This window comes from Musca vetustissima, unplaced genomic scaffold (assembly GCF_032173495.1).
Source record: "Musca vetustissima isolate MV318-11 ecotype Yass unplaced genomic scaffold, APGP_CSIRO_Mvet_v1 utg2180, whole genome shotgun sequence".
NCBI lineage: Eukaryota > Metazoa > Arthropoda > Insecta > Diptera > Muscidae > Musca > Musca vetustissima.
This window is the reverse complement of record NW_026887089.1, coordinates 287,380-310,332: the sequence shown is the minus strand read 5'-3', so window position 1 is coordinate 310,332 and position 22,953 is coordinate 287,380. Positions and strand designations below refer to the sequence as shown.

The 22,953-nt window shown below is 32.5% G+C and overlaps 3 protein-coding genes across 3 annotated transcripts in view; 1 reads left to right on the top strand and 2 right to left on the bottom strand.

Moving 5' to 3' along the window:
* The window catches only part of LOC133334653 (pyrimidodiazepine synthase), a 220,473-nt gene that overhangs the window by 171,165 nt on the left and 26,355 nt on the right, over positions 1 to 22,953 (top strand). The window lies entirely within an intron of this gene.
* Positions 2,070 to 5,481, bottom strand: LOC133334645 (protein ERGIC-53). The gene is made up of 6 exons (XM_061542963.1): positions 5,236 to 5,481; positions 4,666 to 4,857; positions 4,071 to 4,597; positions 3,004 to 3,500; positions 2,186 to 2,305; positions 2,070 to 2,111 (listed from the first exon to the last, which is right to left on the bottom strand). Exons 1-6 carry the CDS (start codon positions 5,444 to 5,446, stop codon positions 2,075 to 2,077), a joined length of 1,584 nt encoding a protein of 527 aa, XP_061398947.1. The 5' UTR covers positions 5,447 to 5,481; the 3' UTR covers positions 2,070 to 2,074.
* LOC133334617 (zinc transporter foi) lies at positions 10,160 to 17,276 on the bottom strand. The gene is made up of 6 exons (XM_061542930.1): positions 16,719 to 17,276; positions 14,376 to 14,790; positions 14,129 to 14,298; positions 13,250 to 14,060; positions 10,607 to 10,875; positions 10,160 to 10,303 (listed from the first exon to the last, which is right to left on the bottom strand). The coding sequence occupies exons 1-6, from the start codon at positions 17,268 to 17,270 to the stop codon at positions 10,166 to 10,168; spliced, it is 2,355 nt and encodes a 784-aa protein (XP_061398914.1). The 5' UTR covers positions 17,271 to 17,276; the 3' UTR covers positions 10,160 to 10,165.

Here is a 22,953-nt window from a genome sequence, read left to right as displayed (position 1 = left end):
AAATAGTATTTTCCTTCAATTATGCGTTGATTTTTCAAGAAATATTTTCTTCCAATTATCTGAAATTAGTGGATTTTTAAGGAATATTTCCTCCAATTACGAGGACTAAAAAAATATTTTTCTCCAACTATTCGACCTATGTGGCGTTGATTTTTTACAGTTTTTTTTTCTATTTGACCTCAATGCCAAATTCGAATTTAAAATGTATTTAATAATTATTTACGTTTTATTTGAAATAACAATTATGATACATTTAACTTACATGTAATGATACAACCTTTTTTGATGTCTCAATGAAGATATTACTTAGAGAAAATTGGCAAGGAGAGAAAGGAGAGCGCTTAATAAATTATAACTTGTTTATCTAATTCGTATACACTTCCATAGGTTTTTAATATACAATTTTATAAATTGACATATTATTAACAAATCACAAACATTTAATTTATTAAAAAAATATCACACATGATCCTCACTTCGTATTTCTTTCACACGCTGTTCGCTTTTGTTTACATTTCTGCCTCTTGCAATAGTAGTGTTGCCAACTTTGAAATAAATTATTTGAGATAGGTGGCCGGTTGGCCTAGCAAATTAAGTGGGGGGAATGCAACGTAGTGGTCAGTGAAAAATATTTCGTGATGTACGAAATACTTTGAAATAATTTCTTTGACATAGGTGGCCGGTTGGCCCAGCAAATTAAGTGGCGGAATGCAACGTAGAGGTCAGTGAAAAATATTTCGTGATGTACGAAATACGTACGTAAATGTACTTGCAATGAAGATTCCAACCAACTTGTACTATACTGCAGCAAATAATTTTAAATGGTGATATATTTGACTTCAAAGATGGCGTCTATAGGGCAACTTTATTTTAAAACGTATGTGTAGAAATTTTCCAATATCTAAAAGGTTAATCGATCTATAAAGGAAATTATTATTGATTATATCTCCCATGAATATTTCAATTTGTAACAAATGGAATAATGAATTTAATTTAACCTGCACCTTTTGTTGAAGGATATATAAAAATATAAAAAAAATACAAATACTAAATTTGTGTTACTTAATCATGGCGAAACGCCTTATCATCGTTGGTTTATTGAACTTTAACCCTATCCGAAAATAAAACACACATTCTAATTATATTTTAAAATATTTTTTTGTTTCATTTTATTATCATTGTAAAAAAGTCAGAAATTACAAATCTTAGAAATTGGAAAATTTAAAAAAAATATATAAATTTAAAATTTTTTTAGAAAAAAAAAATTGTTATTAAAATATTAAAAAAAAGATTTTTAAGACTGGAATGTGGTCACAACATTGTTTGGAAAACACAATTTTCATATTAATTAATATCAATTAGAAGAGAGAGAGAAAGGGACAGAGGGGCGAGATAGATGCTACTTAGCTTATAAACAAATAAAAAAATACAAAATAAAAAATATATATAATCAATTGCAACAACTCCAGTCTAGAACTGAGGGAACAAGGCTAGGGGAGGGATTCAATTAAAAACTAAAAAAGGGGATCTACTAAAATTAAAATTATAAAAATAGTATAAAACAACAATAAATGTGGTTGGTCGTGGTGGTGGTAGGGGTGTGGATGTTCATTGGTTCTACATAGATATAAAAATTAAAACACATAAGTTTGTTTTTTGTTGGCAAATATGTAAATACGTGTTTTTGTTAACGGATATTTTCTTGAATTCTTTCGTTTTGTTGTTTTTAATAGAAAACATATAAAGACTAATCAGTCTATTTTGTTTGTCGATTGGTATACAAAAATAGAAGAATAAAACAAACTAAAAAACAGAATGATATGAACGTTATGGACTCTTTTGTATTCTTTCTTTCTGTTGAGCAATATTTTGTTTCTTTTTTTATATTAAAAACGAAGACATCATTTATGAGAGAGAGAAAAAATCTAATGGAAAACAATCATCTTATAAAACAATATTTGTTATACATTAACGTTAGCCAATTGTTTTGTTTACGTTTTAATCATTAATATAACATATTGTTATTAAGTTTCTTCTCTTTTTTAGCAACATTTATTATTATTTTATAGTAGTCCTAATAGAATTTTTTAGCTTGGGCTTCACTTCTACTCCTGTAATATAAAAGAGAAAATAATTTTGAAATAAGTTTAAATGTTCTTGAAAATTATGATTTGTGTTTACTTACTTGAAAATAGTATAAAGGAAGACTAAAAGTAGCTGTACAGCCGTAACACCAAGGAACAATGTAACACCTACACAGTTGCCTGTTGGACAGGCTGTTTGAGCCTGAGGTGAGGCACCCAATCTGCAATTAAAAAGGAGGGAAATTCATGTTGTTGGTAAATAGTAAGCATGGATCAAAACAAGTGAAAACACAATCGTTTAAATTTATTATTTATGGCACAATGAATAGGTAGTCCATTTAGAGCATCTGATGTTTTGATTAACTGTCAAAGTGCGTAATTTCTATACCATGTGAAATATTATAAGGAAACATTTGACCGAATGAGAAACCCAATATATACATAAACATGGACTGATATATTCCATTTTCAATATTAAAAATCCTTATCTTAAATATTGTTATTTCTTGATTTGGACCGACCTGGCTTAATCGACATTTGAATAACCCCTTCTCATTCAAACATAGATCATTGTACTTAAATTGTTGTTCCTCTATTGTTTCTAATTTCTATTTTTGTATGATAGTGTGTTTCTTATCTTCGTTTGGCTTTCTTTACTCAAACACACGCAAAAACGCGACGAGAATATTCATGAAATTCCACTTGAGAAATGATGAATTATCACTAAAAATATCTTTCAAATTTCCAAACGAAATTTTCAAACTTTAAGAAATGAAAATCAGTTTCTTTACGCAAACTTCTGGACGATTTGTTAATGGAAAAATATGAATCGATATTTTACGAAAAATATCAAATAATCATTAAAATGGAAAATCGTATCATTAAATGCATAACATAAATAAATATGTAATGTACTTACTTTTGTCCCACATGTGTTATACCCTGCTTAACTTGATTCATGCCATCGCGCATTTCATTGATAATTGCCTGAACATCATAACCGGCCGATTGAACTTGTCCACTGGGAGCACGTTGTTGCTGTTGCAGAATTGAATCGGTTCTGGCGTGAATATCACCAATTAGAGAACGTAATTCACGAGCGGTGGCCAAGAGGTTATTTTGATTGGCCACCAATAGATCGACTTCAGCCCGAGAAATGCTACCACCAACATTAACAACAGGTGGTTGTTGTGCCGTACCACCGACAGCTGGTTGTTGTACAGCAGCCGCTCCAGCGGCAGCACCCAAACCCCGTGATACCAAGGATAATGTATTCTCTTGCCTGCCAATAACTTCATCCATTTTACGTGATAATTCACGTATGTGTTCGAAAATTTGACTTTGTCCTTGCCAAATTTGTCGTAATTCACGTTGATTTTCCGATTCATAGAATTCATCCCATTCTTCTTCTTCTTTCTGGAAAATAAATTGGGAACAAAGAAAGTGTGAATATAAAATAAATTAAAAGATTAATTGGATACAAATGAAACAAAAATTTTTATTAAATTTTTAAAAATAAAAAATGAAAAAATGCTGTTATTTTTAGCCTCTGAAGGTTTAGTTTAGAAGATAAAACTGCATACCCTTAACCACCAAAGGACTGTGATTTAAAAAAAAAAAACTCTTGACTGTTACATGGCAATTTTAAAATTAGCCAACTTTAGCCCCTCTTGACAATATTATTATGTATTTTTCAAGAAATGAATACTAGATCGACACACCCTTGGTCAGTCAAGCACTGTGGGCGAAAAACGAAAGTCAATTTTTTTACCATTATATCCAAATTTAAATCATTTTGAATATTGAAATATTTGTTCAAGATGCTTATTAAATGTATACAAGATCCACGCAGTCTTAACCAAGGCAGATAATTTTGTGGGCCAAAATAAAATTCAATATTTTGGACAGTGCATGGCCATAATTAAAACCGAAAATTTTTCGGCTGTTTGCTATATGCATCATGAATATACCAAAAATAGTCCTTACCTCATCGGGATGTTCCTTTTTGTATTCCTGTTTTTGTTTCTCCAATTTCTCTTGATATTCCTTATATTCCTGCGATAACTTCTCATTATCTTGTGGTACTTTATTCTCAACAATTTGACCGGCTGGATGCAGCGATGTTGTCAAAAAATGGTAGACATCATGATCATCCGCCAAACCACCAGTTGCCGCCGACAAACCAAAGTAACCATTCTTTGGCAATTGAACACCATCGGCACGCAAACACATTTCATAATCATCATTATTATTGGTCATGCCATTGTGGAAGAGTACAGTCAAGACATTATTGTAGTACTCGATGCGGGCACGTGTCGGGAATGGTTTGTTACGGAAATCACGTAAACAGCCGGACAACAGTTGGGTGGTACCATCGTTGGCATGATCAAATTGTTTAGTACCATCGTTTAGTACGGCCATAATATAGGGATTATTGTGTTTATTGTCATTGTCGAAGGAATCGAAGAAGATACCCAGACCATTCCAACGATCTGAGGAACCAAATACAGGACCTATAACATCACAAAAACAATAATATCATCAATCAAACAGATGTAATTTACATTCCCACACTACTTACCATTGTAGTCGCCTTTTTGTGTGGTATACCAAAAGGCCAAACCATCAGCTCCAATACGGCCACGTCCATTTACACGGAAAACAATTTCAACTTCCCACCAATCGAAATTGAGTTGGTTTTTGGTCCAGATGGCACCCTTCTGTGAGCGCAAAGATGGGGCCACACGGACCATCTCCGAACTGGCAATGGCATCTTAGAAGAAAAGCAAATAAAAAATAAATAAAATTTCCACATTTTTTCCATTCATTCATTCATTTGTGGTAACAGCAGCCAAACAACAATGGTCAACAGAGGAAGCATTTGTTTGCGTGGCCATCTAGATGGGTTACCGGATAACTGGCTGTGCTCACTTTTGCCACTCTGTCAACATTTCGTCTAGAAGTTGTCTTCCATCTCTTTCCCACACATCGCAGCCATATGCAACCATTGATGTGAGACGGCACTTGTTTTTCTTTTTTTCACTGACGTGTCTGCGTATGTCAAATGCTAACTCTTTGCCTGTGCTTGGCTACTCACTGCCACTGTATACGACGACGTTGTCGTCGTTGTCGTTGCTGTAGTACTACTTACTTCCACCATATTCCCAGAATGGTACTGTTCCATCTTTTTGTGCCAAATATGGAGGTTTAAAGGAATACTTATATTCAAACCTCCGATGAACACCAACCTGTCCAGGATTCACTTGTGGATTTGCCTGACCATTGGCATTTATTACCAATAATGGTAAAATTAAGAGAAAAGACCGGAGAAACAACATCATTCTTCTTGACAACAGATCCATTTTTCTGTTTGACAACTAGTGATGGTCGTCCACAAAGTGGTTGTAAATCGATTGAGAATTTGATTGCGCCGGAGAGAGAGCGATAAGTGAGTTATCGATTAGTGTGTTAATCGTTGTGTGGTATATGTCAATGATGACTTTTAACGCGCGTTACAGACAAAAGCGATGCATTTCATTTTATAACCTCGTTTAGAAACGTCCATCAAAATCAATTTTATTTATGTTTAGCCATCTTCCTAAACAACAGGATATTTAAATGAGATCTATGTAATTTTCTGCAAAGATACTTTTCGCCCTTCAAGAACACAGAATGCCGAATTACAGCCATATTCGGTTGGAAAACGCGGAGAAAAAATGGTCTGTTCCGTACTACAAGAATCTACTATTTTTTACAAGGCATATAAATAAGTTCGTCCGTTTATGTTTAGTCTCTTCCTAAACAACAGGATATTTAAATGAGATCTATGTATTTTCTATTCAAGAACACAGAATATTTTTTACAATTGTTATCAAGGCATATAAATAAGTTGGTCCAGGGAGACAAGCTTGATATCAGCTGCCTCTCAAGTTTGCTATCAAGATCCATTATTGTGAATTGACTTTCATTATGAAAACGTAATCAAAGAAAAAAATATAATAGTGGTCCTGTATTAAAAATTGTCTGCGAAGAAATGGCAAATAACCTTAAAAAGCCTAAAATTGTACAGTAGCTTAATATGGGACAATACCAAAATGTGGACCGACATCATTTATTTTCAATATCATACTTCTTAATTGTGATCTCTATCGTGATTTCAACAGACAGACGGATATGTATATTAATTTTGGGGTATCTGATAATTGTTTCCAGTAGTAGAATTTTGGAACTATTTTTTCTGTTACCGACAATTTTAGGTAGGGCTTAACGATTAAGCGAATGCAAATTTGTAGTTATAGGCAATCACGTTTAATTCTGTCGCTGTGCAGTTACAAAATCGTACTACAGGTATTATGGTGAATACAATATAATACTGTCATAACCCTCAAGGCCATACTTTATATCTTTTTGGTTCTCCTTTTCGTTCCATGATTCCAGGACGAACACAATTGGCCTTATTCTGGACATCAATTCACAGTGAATTTTTTCGCATTTCCCTTTAAAGTCATTCTGTACTAAAACTCGCAGCGAATTTTTTCCCATTTTCACTTTCCCCTTATTTTGAAGTTCGAAAGCGAAAAAATCCGCTTTGGGGGAAAAATTTGTTATTCCGAAGTGCGAAAGTTTCCGCTAATCAATTTAAAGGGTAATCAGCCCAAAAATATATAAGTATTAAATATTTGTATGAAAAATATCTCCACAATAGTTATTCCATCACTATTTTGATTATTATAAATGGTTGTATGCATATTTTTAACTCAAAAACAAATGCCATTTAAAATCCCATTGATAACTTGCATGCTCAACGAAATATTGCCACGGAATGTATAAAGGCAATAAGGAATATTTAAGCAGAGTTCGATGCAATTTGGAGGTTGAATGAAGACATGTTGGGGGAGGATCAGTCCCTTGCGGTTTTTTCCATTAAAAAATGTTCTTTTTTTGTAATCTGTTTTAGTTGTTGCACCATATTGCATCAAACAATTTACAGCTGTTTCACATGGCGTTGTATGTTGCCATATTTTCAAGCATGAATTTATTTTCTTCTAATTACAAAGCTGTTTTACAGCCGATGCTTGATATTTCACATTTATATTGATATAAAATTTAAATAACAATAAAAAGTAACAATTGAAAACAAAACAATAAAAAATATTATATTTCTAAATAAAATTAAAATGGGGCAACACACATTACAACTTAAATGACAATATGGCAACACGAATCTTTTTTCAGCCACCATTTTCGAAAACTCGAATATTCGCATCTCTAATTTTTTAGCTTCTCCCTATTCATAATAAGAATAAGGCGAGAATGTGAAAGGGGAAATTTTTCACAAACGAAATCTCTCTCAAGCGAATATCCAGAATAAGACTGAATGAAGCAAAAGTCTACGAGTGAAGAGGCTGCTAAATTTATTTCAACAGAATCAAAATCCAAAAACAAAAAACACCTTTTTCTTCAGTTTATTTATGGATATATTTTTTGTCATTAAAAAAAATACGCAAATCACTTAAAGTGTCGTTTATGTATGTAAATAAAAAAGAGAGAAAATTACGACAAAAGTTTATTATTTTTGTTTGTTCCTTCATTAATATATATTTTTTAAATTGTTATGCATTTTTTTCTTTAAATATTACTATTTATAATGCGTTTTGTTTATTTTGCATCTACTGTTGTTGTTGTTTAATGTGTTTTTAATAACTTAAGTATAGTTAACATAATAATCGACTTATTGCTAGCATTGTTTTTGTTGTTGTTGTTTAAGTAGAAAAAAAACGAATGTAAAAAATATTTTAGAGAAAAATTAAGATAAACAAAATAACAATTGTAATTAACTTAAATAATTATTATTATAATAATAAAAAACAAACTTTTTAGAGGAAGTGAAATTGTTGTTTGGTTCATACGTACGTATATCTATATATATTATTATATGTATATATGATTTTTTTATATAACATATTATATCATTCCAATTGCTGTAGTAATATCAAAATCTCCATATTTTTTTATTTTATTTATTTTCCACAATTTCATCAGTCCTTTTTTTGTTGTTTAAAAATACGTGTATAAGTAAGTATGTGTGTGTGTGTAAAGGAGGGATGGTGTGAGTGTGTGTGCATAAATGCCTTTATCTAGAAGTAAAGCAATGAATGTTTATGTCGCAAAAATAAATTTAAATTATAAATTAGAAAGATATTAGTGAAAAAAGGGTGTTGAAAGATAATTTGTGTGTGTGTGTTTTTTTTAATTACTTCTAATTTAGAAAAATTGCATTGCTTAAAGTTGTGAAAATAAAAAACGAGTGTGGTTGAGTAGTTTGATGAAAATACAAGTGTTTGTGTTACAGTTTTTTTATTTTACTTGCAGCATAGAGGAAGAAAAAAATATTGAATTAATTGGAAATTTGTGTCTCTAATACAAATTCATATGAGAAATAGATTCGGTTGCAAGTTGTTTACACATTCGTCCATTAACAAATAATTTAGAAAGATATACAGCCTTATTCTGAATATTCGCTAGGGAGAGATATCGCTTGTGAAAATTTGTTCGCATTCACATTCCCGCCTTATTCTGAATGAAGTCATCTCCCTTTAAATTTATTGGCGAAAAATTTCGCACAAAATGTCATTATATTCTCCCATTCCCTGTAAACCAGTATAATTAGTTATTCCCTAAAACGGATTTTTTCCCTTTCGAACTTTATTTAGAATAAGAGGAAAGTGAAAAAAGTGAATAAATTTAAAGGGAAAATCGAACATATTCACGGTGACTTGATGTTCAGAATAAGACCGATATTTTAAATTTAACCCAAGGCCTATAAATAAGGTCATCCAGGGAGACAAGCTGTCTCTTAAGTTTGCTGTCAAACTCCATTTTTGTGAATTAACTTCCATTATAAAAACATCAGACTTGAGAGAAAGCAGCTGACTTTTGCTAGCTGGGTGAGCTGACTAATAGATATTGTTTTAACCGTTCCTCTTGTTATCGCATAGACCATATCCACTCCAATAAGATGATCTAGATGTTAGACAACTTTTAGATGGCTTCACAGACAAAAAAAAATCATAAAGATGTTCTCTAAATTTAAACGATCTTCTAGGGATATAAAAACATTTAAGTGACATGTAAAGGACTTCTGAAGTTTTCAATAGACCGAAAACCTTTTGGAAAACTCAGAAGATGAATAACCTCCTAAATCGCATAAACTGGCAAAAGACCTTTATCAGCTGAACTCTTATCTATTTATAGAATACAGTCAACAGATAACCTAAAGTTCTCTATAAAGTCTCTCATCCTCTTTGATGATTGAACCAAAATTGCAGCCATTTAAAATTAGCAAACAACTTTTTTTATTTTTATTCCTCTATAGCAAAAAATGATATTCTTTGTTTTCCATTCAAAGTATGTACTGTTGTAACTGTGTACGAATGTGTATAATCTAGTTATATAATTATCAAAGGTAATTTTGGACAAAAGAAATAAAGGAAGGAAGGTAGGGAGAGAGTTTTGAATAGTGTATGAGTTAACATTTGAGCTTAATATATACTTGGTATAAATACACTTAATTGGTTGTGTTTGTGGTTTTTTGTTTTATCACTAAAAACGAAGGTTTGTTTTAAACAACGGGATTTCGGTTTTGTATAATTATTTTTTGTGAGATTTTCACTTTTGAAAATTAAACATAAAATGGCTGTGTTTTATTTCGTTTCTGTTCTCGTAATATTAATAGTAGCAATTAGAGATATAGGTAGGAGGCGCGTGTGTGTGTGTTGGTTGGGGGATTGGTATAGTTTCTTAATTCGATTTGTTGTTGTTTTTTTGTTATTGTAAGTTTTATTAGAATTCGACATTAGATTATATAAATAGTTTTAATTTTTTAAATAGGGTTTGTTTTGTTTATACTTAACTATTACAGTATTCATTATTTTTCAGTTTGCTTATTGTTTTAGGAATCCATATTAATGTACATGAAGTTGTTAGTGTTATTGTATAGGTTCTTCTGGTTGTTGTTTTGTGTTTGCCGTCATTTTTGACTATTTGCTATTTGTCGTTTGTCGGCTTAGCTGCCTGTTTAATTAGTTTGTTGAGAAAAGATTCATTAAGTCGCCCTCGTAAATGGCTATTAAAAGCATAAGTAATACGCCGCTTGACATGCCCAAGATTTGTAATGCAAATTGTTGCACTGATTTATGTGCAGCTGATATTTCAGGCATCTAGAAGATATGGATGGAGGAGAATAAAATAAATACAAATTAGATAAAACAATCTATCATTGACATTATAATAAATTATTTTGTTTTAATACATATATTATTTGTAAGCAAGTGAGAATTGAATTGAATATTATACATTTTTATTTTTTACAGAAAAATATAATTATATTAAATAAAACTGATTTCTTCTATTTTGCACATTTATAGTAATTAAAAATGAAATTATGTAAATCAGGACTAACATTTGCGATAAAAAATTAATTATTATTAAAATAACAAAAAATAAAAAACCAGTTTACTTACCATATCAACCATAGCTATATAAATAAATAGACCTGCAGCTGCCGCAAACATCCATTGGGCTGTTTCGTGTGACTGACCAAATATAATACCCACAATCATGCCAATAAAACTTAACACACCCGTAAGTAGATTATAGTATACGGCTGATTTCACCGACATGCCAGCCTTTATTAGAATTGCAAAATCTCCCAGTTCATGCGGCAATTCATGACAAAATACAGCCAATGCTGTAGAGAAGCCGCCAGCAAGATTTTCGGCAAATGCAGCGCCTGAAAAAAAGTAAATAAAAAATTTAAATTTTTAAATTATTATATGCAACAAGCTAGACGAACCCAACAGAAAAACTTTTCTAATTCTTCCACAGATAAAAATTCAGGCAATTCCCACAGACAGAGGTACAATAGTGCATCTATAAACACATCCAAAGACATAAGACTTTCTGCTGCATTGAATACTGTGAAAGGAAGTCATTCTAAGATCCTTTTTATAAATAGAATGGACTTCTGGAAATTTTATACAGTGATATGAACTCTAGAGCCCTACAGAGAGATATGCTCTTTACAGAGATATCTTCCTAATTCCTTCTATCGGTGGACAGGAAAGCTTTTAGCATATAATTATTAAAGGTAAATCTCGATGTTTGAGGCTTTCTGGAAATTTTCCATAGACGGAAGACCTTTATAATATGTCATTCTATAAGCAAAAGACTTCAATAGAAAATATAGAAATTGTACACAAGTTAGTACCATTTAGTACCCATAAGTATGAATTTTCATAAATACATCCTACACTCCAACAGTAACCTTATTTCCAAATTTCAGTGTTCTAGCTCTATCGATTCGCCCATGTACACATTTGGTACTATTTAGTACACATTTCCAAAAAATCATATATATCTCAATTTTTAACCTTAACAGAGACCCTAAATCCAAATTTCAGGATCTTAGAACTATCGGTTCACCCAGAATTCATATTATACAATTTAGTATCCATAAGTATGAATTTCCAAAACTACATCTATACACCAATCCTACACTCCAACATTAACCTCCATACACCAATCCTACACTCCAACAGCAACCTTATTACAAAATTTCAGTTTCGGTTCACCCAAATACACATTTGGTACTATTTAGTACACATTAGTATACATTTTCAAAACTTGCTAAATATCCTAGTCCTACATCTTATCAGTAACCCTAACTCCAAATTTCAGGATTCCAGCTCTATCGATTCAAATTGTATCAAATATAGCACCATTTAGTACCCATATGTATAAATTTCCAAAACTACATCCATACACCAATCGTACACACCAACATTAAATTCATTCCCAAATTTTAGTGTTCTAGCTCTATCGGTGCACCCAAATACATATTTGTACTATTTAGTGTACACATTAGTTCTAGCGCCACCGGTTCGCCATATACAAATGTTACCATATTTAGTACTTTTCGTGCCGTTCTAATTCGAATTTCCAAAAACCCATTATTTGGGCCAAGATGACTGTCACAAAAAATGTCAAGATTCTAGCTTCAGCCGTTCCGACTGGTCGTTGATGAATGGTTAATTCAGTCAATCACTTTACTCTTTGGTTATGTTCTTTCAAAGTACTCTTCAATAAGACCAAATAGACTTCGTCTTATAAAAGTCCTGGATGGACATTCCCCCAAATAACAGAATTTATTCTTCTCATAAAATACCAAAACAATTTATTTTCATAAAATATCTGATAGTCTCTTATAGCCTCATAGAAGACTATAAAGACTCCTTTTTGTACCTTTCAATTAGGATATGGCCTATTTTATTGCAGACCAAAAAACTTTCCGTTTGTGAGATTTTTATATGATATACTCCTCTTATAAAGTATCCTTCTTATAGAATATCATAAAAAAAACATATAAATATTGCTTTAAGGGAACCCCCCCTTCTCGATTTTAATTTTTCAAGATTTTCAATGGGCAGGTAAACCAATACCAATGCTTGTTAAGGTTTGTAACTTTGCACATATATATTTGAAGATTTAAAAGAGAAGAAAAATAATTTAAAAAATTTTTTGTTATTGTTTTGTTGTTGTTTTTTGGAATTAAAGAAAAGTCCTTATTTTTGATGGCGGGCATGATAACTCCTCACTGGAACATCGGAATCCGAAAATTCCAACGGTGTTAGAAAGAGTACATGTCTGGCTCTCGTATGAACTATGATTATTGACCTCACTCTAAAATTAACAAAATAGTGGAACTTTTTTTTTTGGAAAATCGCCGATTTTTAACCAAAAACCAAGTTAAAAAATAAGGAAGATCTTCACCGATTGGCTTTGTCCTAGTTCATACGAGAGCTATACACTCCCACAGAAACGATGCAAAATTTGGAACCGATTGGATTATTAGTTTTTGAGTTATCGTTCCCGCCATTCGCAAAAAAATGTTTAGATAAAAACGTGTTTAAAGTTTGAGAAGCCCTTCAGCCGTCACTTGATGCTGACACAATAAATTGGATATATCTTCAAGAGTTCTTGAGATTTTCACTTGAAATTTTGTAGGGTCATTCTTTAATTAGTGTAGATTCGAATTATATCAACAAAAATTTGGACCCCGAGAATGGGGGGGGGGTCCCCTTAAAGCATTATTGTTTTCAACTTACCAATTGCCATGCCGTCAGTAAAATTATGTAAACCATCACCCATAATTATCATCCAGACAACAGCACTCAACGATTCCGGTGGCGAATGGACATGACCATGTTTATGTGAATGGCCATGATGTGAAGATTCATGTTCTCTTAGTATAACAGTTACCGTATCACTCATTAGATCTTTGCCATTGCTGTTGGCAGCCACAGTGTTAATGCCACCCGCCGTATCACCCACCACATTGCCATCTAAATCGGTGGCCAACGTACTGCTATCGGGTATATTGTGACTTTGACACGATGAGGTGCTATTCGCTTGTGATGATTGTTGCAGATCATTATGGTTATGATGATGCGAATGAGAATGATTGTGTCCTTGATGATGATGGTGGTGATTTCTATCCGTAAGCGGTGCATAATTATTTTGCGATGTTGATAGTAATGATTGTGTTGCATTCTCCCCGCCATCGATATCCAATTTGCCATTGCGTGTCGAAACATTTGCATTATCGCCGGTTTTATTATTCGGCAGATGTAACCAAACATCGTTTTTCGTGTCCATTGCAATTTCATCGTAGCAATAGGGATACGAACTATATTTGGATTTGCACACTTTGTCTCCGGCAACGGAATTGTTGTGCGATGAATCGGGATCTCTCATTACCTTGGCTCTGGTGGGTTTATTGGTCTCTTTTTTGGCAATGCTCTTGCGCCACTCGGATACCATGGTTAGACCATGTTCGGTTATGTAAAAGAAGACAATACCACCCATACAGGTAAGGCCTTTAAAGATCATATTACTTTCATTTTGACCGGCTAGAGACTGTGGAAACAATGAATATAAATTATTTTTTGGGAAAATTGAAATATGTTTTTCTTTCGTTAACTTACATGTGGTAATAAATGCAACAATGCATCACCGGTCATGGTGCCAACAGCCAATGCCACCAGAAATTGAATTATATGTTTGTAGAAACGTGAATTCATAAAGGGAATAATTGCCACACCAACCAAACCCAAAATACTGCAGGCAAATACCGCGGCAAATGAATATATCCAAACTGAAATGAAATAGCATTGTTACTCCCTCTCCGAAAAAATCGATTCGACTAGCCTACAAAAAATATTTTCAACTTACCATACATAATATCCTCTTTGGGTACGCTTGCATGTTGCGTTTGCTGCAGATCGATTTGTAGTAACACTTCACTTCCGATGCAACCTTTGTTATTCGTATCACTATTGGAAGTCAATTGATATAACAGTACCGGACAGACATGAACAATGTCATTGGCGGTGAGGGTGTAATTGTAATACTCTGCCGAATCACCGTGATGATTGTGTTCATCATCGTCGTGATCGTTTACTTGTGTGTGTGCCAATGCACAACCTTCTGATGCATCTGAACAATTTCTGTTTTCTTCATGATTATGCGAATGTTGGTGATGATGATGATTATGATCATCATGTTCCGAATCATCATCATCATCGTGATCATGATCATGTGCAGATTGAGATTTTACATAACTTATTAATTTTGAGTCTCTAATACACTGCAAGAATTAAGAAGGGAAAATATAAATTATATTTTATATTAATTTCATTAAATTTCAATTCAAAATAAGTCTACCGAGAATAGGGAAAAAAGAAAGTCTACTGTAAGTGTTCTTCTAAACATCTTCCAATATTTTAGTGGAAGACATTTTTAAAGATCGACGACCTTCCAGAGGTCTTCTCACAATATACTAAAGTATGTCATAGGTAGGTTTTTTCGAATTAAGACCCCCATTCCCACCCAGGACCTATAGTTTTTTATTAGAGTTTCAGAATTTCTAATGGAGAATTGCAAAATCAAAAGTCCTTGTTATTACAGAAGACTAGAAAAACATCATCTAGGAGGCCTCTCACTCAAAGATCTTCACAGTGGATCTTCTTCTCATTTTCATAAAATATTAGAAAATATTAATCTCATAGATGAAGGTCATATTCTTAATGTAAGAGAATACTTCACCTTTATTGAGAAGACTTTCTGACCAGAGTAAGAGTTTTAAAGTCTTCTATAAGAACCAGTCTGATTTTGTATGAGGAGAAGACTTTCGGATCGATTCTTAAGAGGAAATTTAATTTTCTTCCTTCTGGTCCTCAATGGGATAAGGTTCTGTTCTTCTCTGATAAGTTGTCCTACTGATATTTTATTAGAAGAGAACCATTTGGTATTCAATGAGAAAAAGTTATTCTGATCTTCATTGGGGAGAATTTTTCTTTCTAGTCTTCTATCGAAAATGTGATCAACGAATTCTGGTTCTGTCCTTCTCTGATAAGTTGTCCTACTGATCTTTTATTAGAAGAGAACCATTTGGTCTTCAATGAGAAAAAGTTATTCTGATGTTCATTGGGAAGAATTTTTTCTAGTCTTCTATCGAAAAAGTGATCAACAAATTCTGATCTTCTTTGTCAATAAGGGATTCTATGGTCTCCCTATGAAAACACTTTTTTTCCAACGAACAAAAGAAAACGTTGGAGTCTTCTATGAAAAATCTTTCATGGAAAGAAAATATTCTGCTCTTGTATTCTTTACTGAGAATACCTACTGAACTGAGGACAGAAGACCCTCTTATATGTAAGAAAAACTTTTTTGTCCTCTGAGATTTGAGATTTTTAAAATGTAGGAAACCTGTTACAGGGAATACTTTCTCTAAAAGTCTTCTATTTATTAAAGACCTGTTGAATGTCTTCAATCTGAAGGAGACCGTCTTTGTCATTTACCACATAAGACCTAAAGAAAGTCTTCTATATAAGAGACCTCTAAAAGAATTTCTATCTAAAGAAAAAATTACGAAAGACCAATTGAAGACAGATTAGTTTCGTATTTACTTCCTATTTACCTATCGCAAAGAAAATATATTGAAATTCTGTGTTTTGCTGATGTCCTCCTGAGGTTTTCTATGGTTGAAGACATTTACATAGATATATATCTTTCAACTTCATCTTCACTATATTATATCTATGGAAGATCACAGCTGGATATTCGTATAGGATCTACAAAAGGTCTTCTCAAATCCTTAATTTACAAAAGATTTCTAAACGACGAGATAGAAATCTTGAGAATACTTCAAGAAAGACTTCTGTAAAAAGTACATCTGAAAGGGTTTCTATCGAAAGAAGACCATAATAATTTTAATTTCTTTTTATAGTACAGCAATAAAAAAATAAAGAAATCATCGAAATTTTGAAGACCTTCTAAAAGATTTATGTACATGGTAGGTAGGTAGGTCAAATGATTTCTTATATATCTACAGCAAAGAAATGTATCAACAATCTTTTTTTTAATTCTAAAGACCTCCTGATGTCTTCGAGGGCAGTAGACATACAGCAGATTATTTAAAGCCCTTATATGCATATACAGTATTTTATAGATCTTCCTAGCTATAATGATTTCAATTTCAATTTTTTTCACCAACGCACAAATACATTTACTTACGGTTTCATTATCACTATCATCCTCCGAATTTTGCAGCAATTTTTGTGGCAACAACTGATGTAGACCCAATTTCTCTAACATACGCTGGAAGTCCTCAACATTGATGGTATCACCACCACTGCCATATTCATTAAATATTCTGCGGACAAATGTATCGGTGATTGCGGGCCGATGAATTTCATTCGAAGGATTATGACCATGATCGGCGTGGCGTTTTTTTCTTCTACGACTGCGATTATCACCTTGGTTATTCGTTGTGGCTGATGATAAGGATATAAAATTATCGGTGGTATGTTTCTGGTGTTGTTGTTGTGTTTTGGCAGAATAACTCGTTGCAGCGATGATATCTTTATTTTTATATACAACGGCATTCATTGGTGTTTGTTCCCAACCCGGATTGTGGATATGATGACCATTATTGTTATTATTATTGATTAGGGATGCGGCACTGCCAACATTTCCAGGAAATAATGTTTCAATGTGTTGTTGACACGGTAAGTGATCTGCACATAGAAGGCAGACCACACAAACAGCCATTATATGGCGAGCCATGGTACATAATCTTCACTGCTTGCAGGGATTTTTGGGTTCTGTATGATTTTTAGTTATGTTTTGGGGTTATTTTTCTTTCGCAATATTCCAAAATTTATTTAATTTCCTATAGCGAAAAATATATTTTTTGGTTTGTGGCTTGCTTCCAGTTGAGATGCTGATTGGTTACAGACAAACGCTATTCATAATCGTGTAGTTTTGTTATTCATAGAAAATCTGAATCTGAAAGAAGAGAAAAAAAAACAATAATAATTGAGAATCTGTTAGTAACGATCACATAGAAAAATAACAACAATCAAAATCTTATCGAAAACAATTAAAATTCAATTGTTACATCTGTTTTTGTTGTTGTGTTTTTTGTTTTGTTCTAAACAACATAACCATATTAAGAAAGAAAAAAATAATTATACAACAACAACATCGTCCCAACCCCACACACAGTAGAATATATCCGAATTCATTTATCAGTCGCACATGTAAAGCACGTTGTGATAGGTTTTAAACCCACGCTTTCTGATACTTAAATAAAAATATGTTTGAAAACAAAACAAACAAAAACAAATCAGATTTTTATTTTACGTAATATTTTAATAAAAGGATTGTATTTAATATATCTGGTTATTGGAATTAAATAGTACAAATGTTGTTGTAATTGTATTGTGAAAAAATTATTACATATCGACGAGATTTTAATAAAAAAAAAAAACTAAAAATGGAAATAAAAAATCGTTTTATAAATTTTTTAATAATGTTTGAATAAAAAAATATATATTTTTAATTTCAAGAACCAATTCGGTTGAGAACCGTACCCAAAAGTACTGATTTCTGATAGAAATCGCTCCAGTTGGAGACCTATGGTCTATTACAAAGGGAGAAAAATATATTCTCATAACTGGAGCCGCGAGGAGCACACCCCAATGTGCCCTGAACGCAATGATGAACTTAAGGCCTCCGGATCCCAGCAATAAGTGTCAGACAGGTTGAAAGAAAGGCTGCAGAAACAGAATTTTGGGCGAAATTGTGCTTATGGGCATGCATGTATCCAAAAATAAGGTATTAATGAACCAACGTCGAAAACTAAGCAACTATATATCACCATTCCTAAGATTTGACTGGAACCATTGTAACCCTCCTCTAGATGGACTTGCTTTTTATAAAGATAATTCCAAGATGGAAGAAGTAGCGGGAGCTGGTAACTAGTGTAAACGGCTAGGCCTTTAGTACACATACAAATTAGACAGCGACTATAGTGTATTCCAGGCTGAAATGTTCGCAATTTGCAAGGCAGCGGAGTTGATCGATCTGAAGTGCAGAACAGCATTGGGAACAATTCTACCGACTATGCTGGGTATCCTGAGATAGAATGGCACAACGAACCTAGTTGCAATGCGTCAGGATCCATCAGGTTAACTCTTTTAGCCAAACGAATTAATTCGCTAATAGACCTGAGCAAAGATGAAATAAGATTAATTACGGGAGTTATTAATGGCCATCACTTGGGACTATGATGTTACGGACTACTGAAGACTTTTCGACGACGAGAAGGAGACCAAGACGATCGAGCATAGGGATACGTAGTCGAGCACAAACGTCGATTTTTATACTTTTCGATTTTTGCCGCTGACCAAAAGACGATTTTTGCCGTTAACTAAAAAGTCGACTTTTCGATATTTCGATTTTTGCCGTTAACTAAAAAGTCTACTTTTCGAAATTTCGATTTTCAAACCTGTTCAACATTGTTTTTCGACTCTTAGATTTCTGCCGTTTCCAAAAAGTCGATTTTCGACTTTTAGATTTTTGCCGCTGACCAAAAAGTAGATTTTTAGACTTTTTTGATTTTTGGCGTCGACTTTTCGATCTTTCGATTTAGCCAAACCTGTTCAACATCGATTTTCGACTTTTGCCGACTAATGCATAATCGACCAAAAATTATTTTTTTCTTTAATTAAATGTTCTCAACAGATAAAATAAAATTCTAGAATGTATAATTTTTTGGCAAGTTGGGCTTTGAGACAATTAACAAATTATTTATGATGAAGATCAAAAGTCTATTTTGAAAATTCGAGTTTGCGATTTCCCAAAGATCAAAAGTCGACTTCGATTTTTAGACTTCGCGACAAAAAGTGTATTAATGATGTTACGGACTACAGCAGAACCTGTCAGTACGAGGAGGAGACGGAGATGATCGGTCATCTCCTACGTCATTTTCCGCCACGTCTAACCGTCTACTCTACTTTTAATATGGAGTCTGTCTTAATTTACAACATCATCAGAGATCGAATATGGACGGCACACCTAAACACGTCTACCTGTTTAATTTTACTTCTCTTTTATCAGCTCCCTTTCTTCCTTTTTATCTACAAAAACTTCCATAAATTTTCCTTGGATGGTCACAACGGCGTACCCATTATCGAAGGGGTTTCTTCCTATAGAAGACATTGTTGAAGAATTTCTTATCTGCAGAAGACACACTTGAAGGGTCTTCTATATACAGTAGATATGAAAAATTGTGTGCGGTACTTTTTATATAGAATGGCATTTTCTCTATAAAAGACCTAGTGAACGGTTTTTTAGTATTGAAGATTTTTTATAGAAATCTTTTTAGGATTTCTATTATAGAAAATACTCCAACCAGTGGGTCTTTCGTGACCTTCAAGAAATTTATATTTTATGTTTTATTTATTTATGTATGTTTATTGTTCCTGTAAACATAAAAACCTCAGCATAACCTTGAATTTGTGAACCACCAAGAGCATACAAATGTTACAATTGCCAAAAATACATACATATGTACACATTACATTTCATCAAAATTGAATGCCAATAAAAATTGAAAACATTTACTTTAAAATAAATATTTTCGTTAAAAGTAGGTTAATATTTACATATAATCAAACGCAATGAGCCACAGAGGTACTCTTAGACAAGCATACGTCAGTAATAAAGGTTGGACATCAATGACTTTCATGTGTCAACAGAGTTGTCAATCCAAACGAATGTCAATTTCAGTGTTGAACATATCAAATAATAAAAAATGGTGGGGAAATAAACGACCAACTTCAAAAGGAAAATATTAAAATAAATTATGATTAATTAAATCGAATTATTTTCGTGAGAGGAACAATAATTATTTAAAAAATGTAATTAAGTAATTCTATTGACAGGTAATAGAAATTCTATCGACTTCATTTTACTAATTTCTGACCAATCACTGAATAGTTAATCTACATGGCCTCAGAGAGAGCTCATTAATTTGCCGCAGTTACTCTTCTATGTGCATATCATCGAAGTTGTACATGTTTTGATCATATAATTACATGAATTACTTCATCACATATTATTTATATTTATATATATGTATATTATCTATTGTAATTTATTTTATTTTTTCGAATCATTTCAATTAATTTGCCATTTTTTTCTCAATTACCTTTTGTTCTAACACACTTAATGATTTCAAATAATAATAAAATTAAAAAAAAATTTCAGAAAATTATTTTAAAATAATCGGGTGGAAATAAAATTAATATTGTTGTGTGTGCTGGAACTGGTAGATTTTTTTTTTCAAGATCAACCAGAAAATGAATAGTACGCAATAGTAAGCAGTACATCCCATCTGCGGAATACGGTATAAAGGTACGGTGGATATGCGGTGCTAAAAATGCATACAATATACCGAGCAATTAACCACTTCTGCGGCGGCTTCTACTGATGGCAGGAAGCCTCAAATATTAGAAATGATTTAAAATGGATGAATATAAAATGAATAAAATATAAATAATTTAATTAAACATTTTGAAACAAAACAGAAGCTTTTTCTATGACATATAAGGTAAGGTACCCGGTCATGGAACTCCAAAAAAGAGGAACAGCAGCACTTTAAAGTAAAAAAAAAGTATCCGTGTACCTGGTTATGGATCGATTAATGAATGAATGTCCAGTCGTGATTTTAAGAGAATAGTTTTCAATGTTTTTCTTAACCTGTTTTTTAATAATTTTTTGAGAATATGCATAAAGAATATGAGTCGATTTAGGCATGTCCGTCCATGTATTTTTGTGAATATTGGTCCGATTGCGAAAAAAATTAGCACAGCGAACTAAATTAGGTCTGGATTGATACATGCGAAGTTTTGTTGAAATCCGATAAGATTTAGATATAACTCCCATATATAGTTTCGTTCGATTTTATTTAAATGGAGCATCATATTGGCAATATGGGTCCGATAGGAAAAAAATTTTGCACAGAGTGCAGCATTAGATCTAGATTGATGTATATCAAGTTTTGTTGAAATCGGTTCAGATTTAGATATAGCTCCCATATATAGTTTGGTCCGATTTTATGTTAATGGAGCACCGTACTGCCCATATTGGTCCGATTGAGACAACATTATGCACAGCATGCTGAATTAGGCTCAGATTGATGTATGCGAAGTTTTATTTGAATCGGTTCAGATTTAGATATTGCTCCCATTTATAGTTTCCTGCCATATGTAGTCCGATTTTGTGTAAATGGAGCACAATACTGCCAATATTGTTCCGATTGAGAACAAATTTTGCACAGCGTACGGAATTAGGTCTGGATTGATGTATGCAAAGTGTTGTTGAAATCGGTTCAGATTTAGAGATATAGTTCCCATATATAGTTTCCTGCCGTATGTAGTCCGATTTTGTGTAAATGGAACGCCATTCTGCCAATAATTGTTCGATTAAGACAAAATTTTGCACAACTTACTGAATTAGGTCCAGATTGATGTATGTTTAATTATATTGGAATTGGTTCAGATTTAAATATAGCTCCTATTTATAGTCTCGTCCGATTTTGTGTAAAAGAAGCACCATATTGCCAATATTGGTCCGATTGAGAAAAAAAAAAATTTTGCACAGAGTACTGAATTAAGCCCAGATTGGTGTATGCGAAGTTTAGAATAATGTGTATTGGATTTTGTGTCGAGATAAATTTCTATATTGCACATATGAGCATCTCTTGTATGTATCCAAAGTGGTGAAGCGTAACATATAGTCGGTTTAAACATATTTTTAAAGTCTATTTTTTAAGACTACCGGGACCTGAATTTGTAAAAACTGAATTTAAGTACATATTTAAAGACTATGACTGGATTTTTTTCATGAGCCATAAATTCTTAATAAAATACATCAGAACATGGATTTAAATTCCTTTTGAGTTTCTATCTACAAAACGAATCTCTGCAAGGAACCTCTAAATCTAAAATACCATTAACGGAACACCTTTACGTAATCTAATTTCAATTCTGATTCACTGATTAAAAAAGAATATTCTGCAATATGAGAAATTCAAATCCATTTATTTTTTGGAGTTCAACAACATTCGGCATGGGAAAGAAAGCAATTGAAACTTACATTCTTCAAAAATATGATTCCAAATTGTCCACTTTATATTTATTTTTTATTGGCATGTGCACATTTTTATTCTGTTTCAAATTTCCCAAACTATTTCACTTTTTTTATTATAATTCAATACCGAAAAAATTGGAATATTTATTTTTTCTTTTTTTTTTTTTTTTTGTAGTTCTGATAATGCGTTTTGAATTTCACCTTGTGTTTGGTTTGTAAGACAAAACTAAACTTAAAGGTTGGATTGTTATTTTTTGGGTTTAGGAAGGCAAAAAAAACACTGCCGCCGAACACTTTGAATGTGAAGGAT

What these genes read in the sequence shown, in the direction of transcription:
- LOC133334617 (XM_061542930.1), bottom strand. Translation starts at nt 17,270, where the DNA reads ATGGCTCGCCATATAATGGCTGTTTGTGTGGTCTGCCTTCTATGTGCA. An exon ending in ATGATAGTGATAATGAAACC is followed by an intron (nt 14,791 to 16,718) that starts GTAAGTAAATGT and finishes TAATTCTTGCAG; the next exon opens with TGTATTAGAGACTCAAAATT. An exon ending in CAAAGAGGATATTATGTATG is followed by an intron (nt 14,299 to 14,375) that starts GTAAGTTGAAAA and finishes ATTTCATTTCAG; the next exon opens with TTTGGATATATTCATTTGCC.
- LOC133334645 (XM_061542963.1), bottom strand. Translation starts at nt 5,446, where the DNA reads ATGGATCTGTTGTCAAGAAGAATGATGTTGTTTCTCCGGTCTTTTCTC. An exon ending in ATTCTGGGAATATGGTGGAA is followed by an intron (nt 4,858 to 5,235) that starts GTAAGTAGTACT and finishes TTTTCTTCTAAG; the next exon opens with ATGCCATTGCCAGTTCGGAG. An exon ending in ACAAAAAGGCGACTACAATG is followed by an intron (nt 4,598 to 4,665) that starts GTAAGTAGTGTG and finishes GTGATGTTATAG; the next exon opens with GTCCTGTATTTGGTTCCTCA.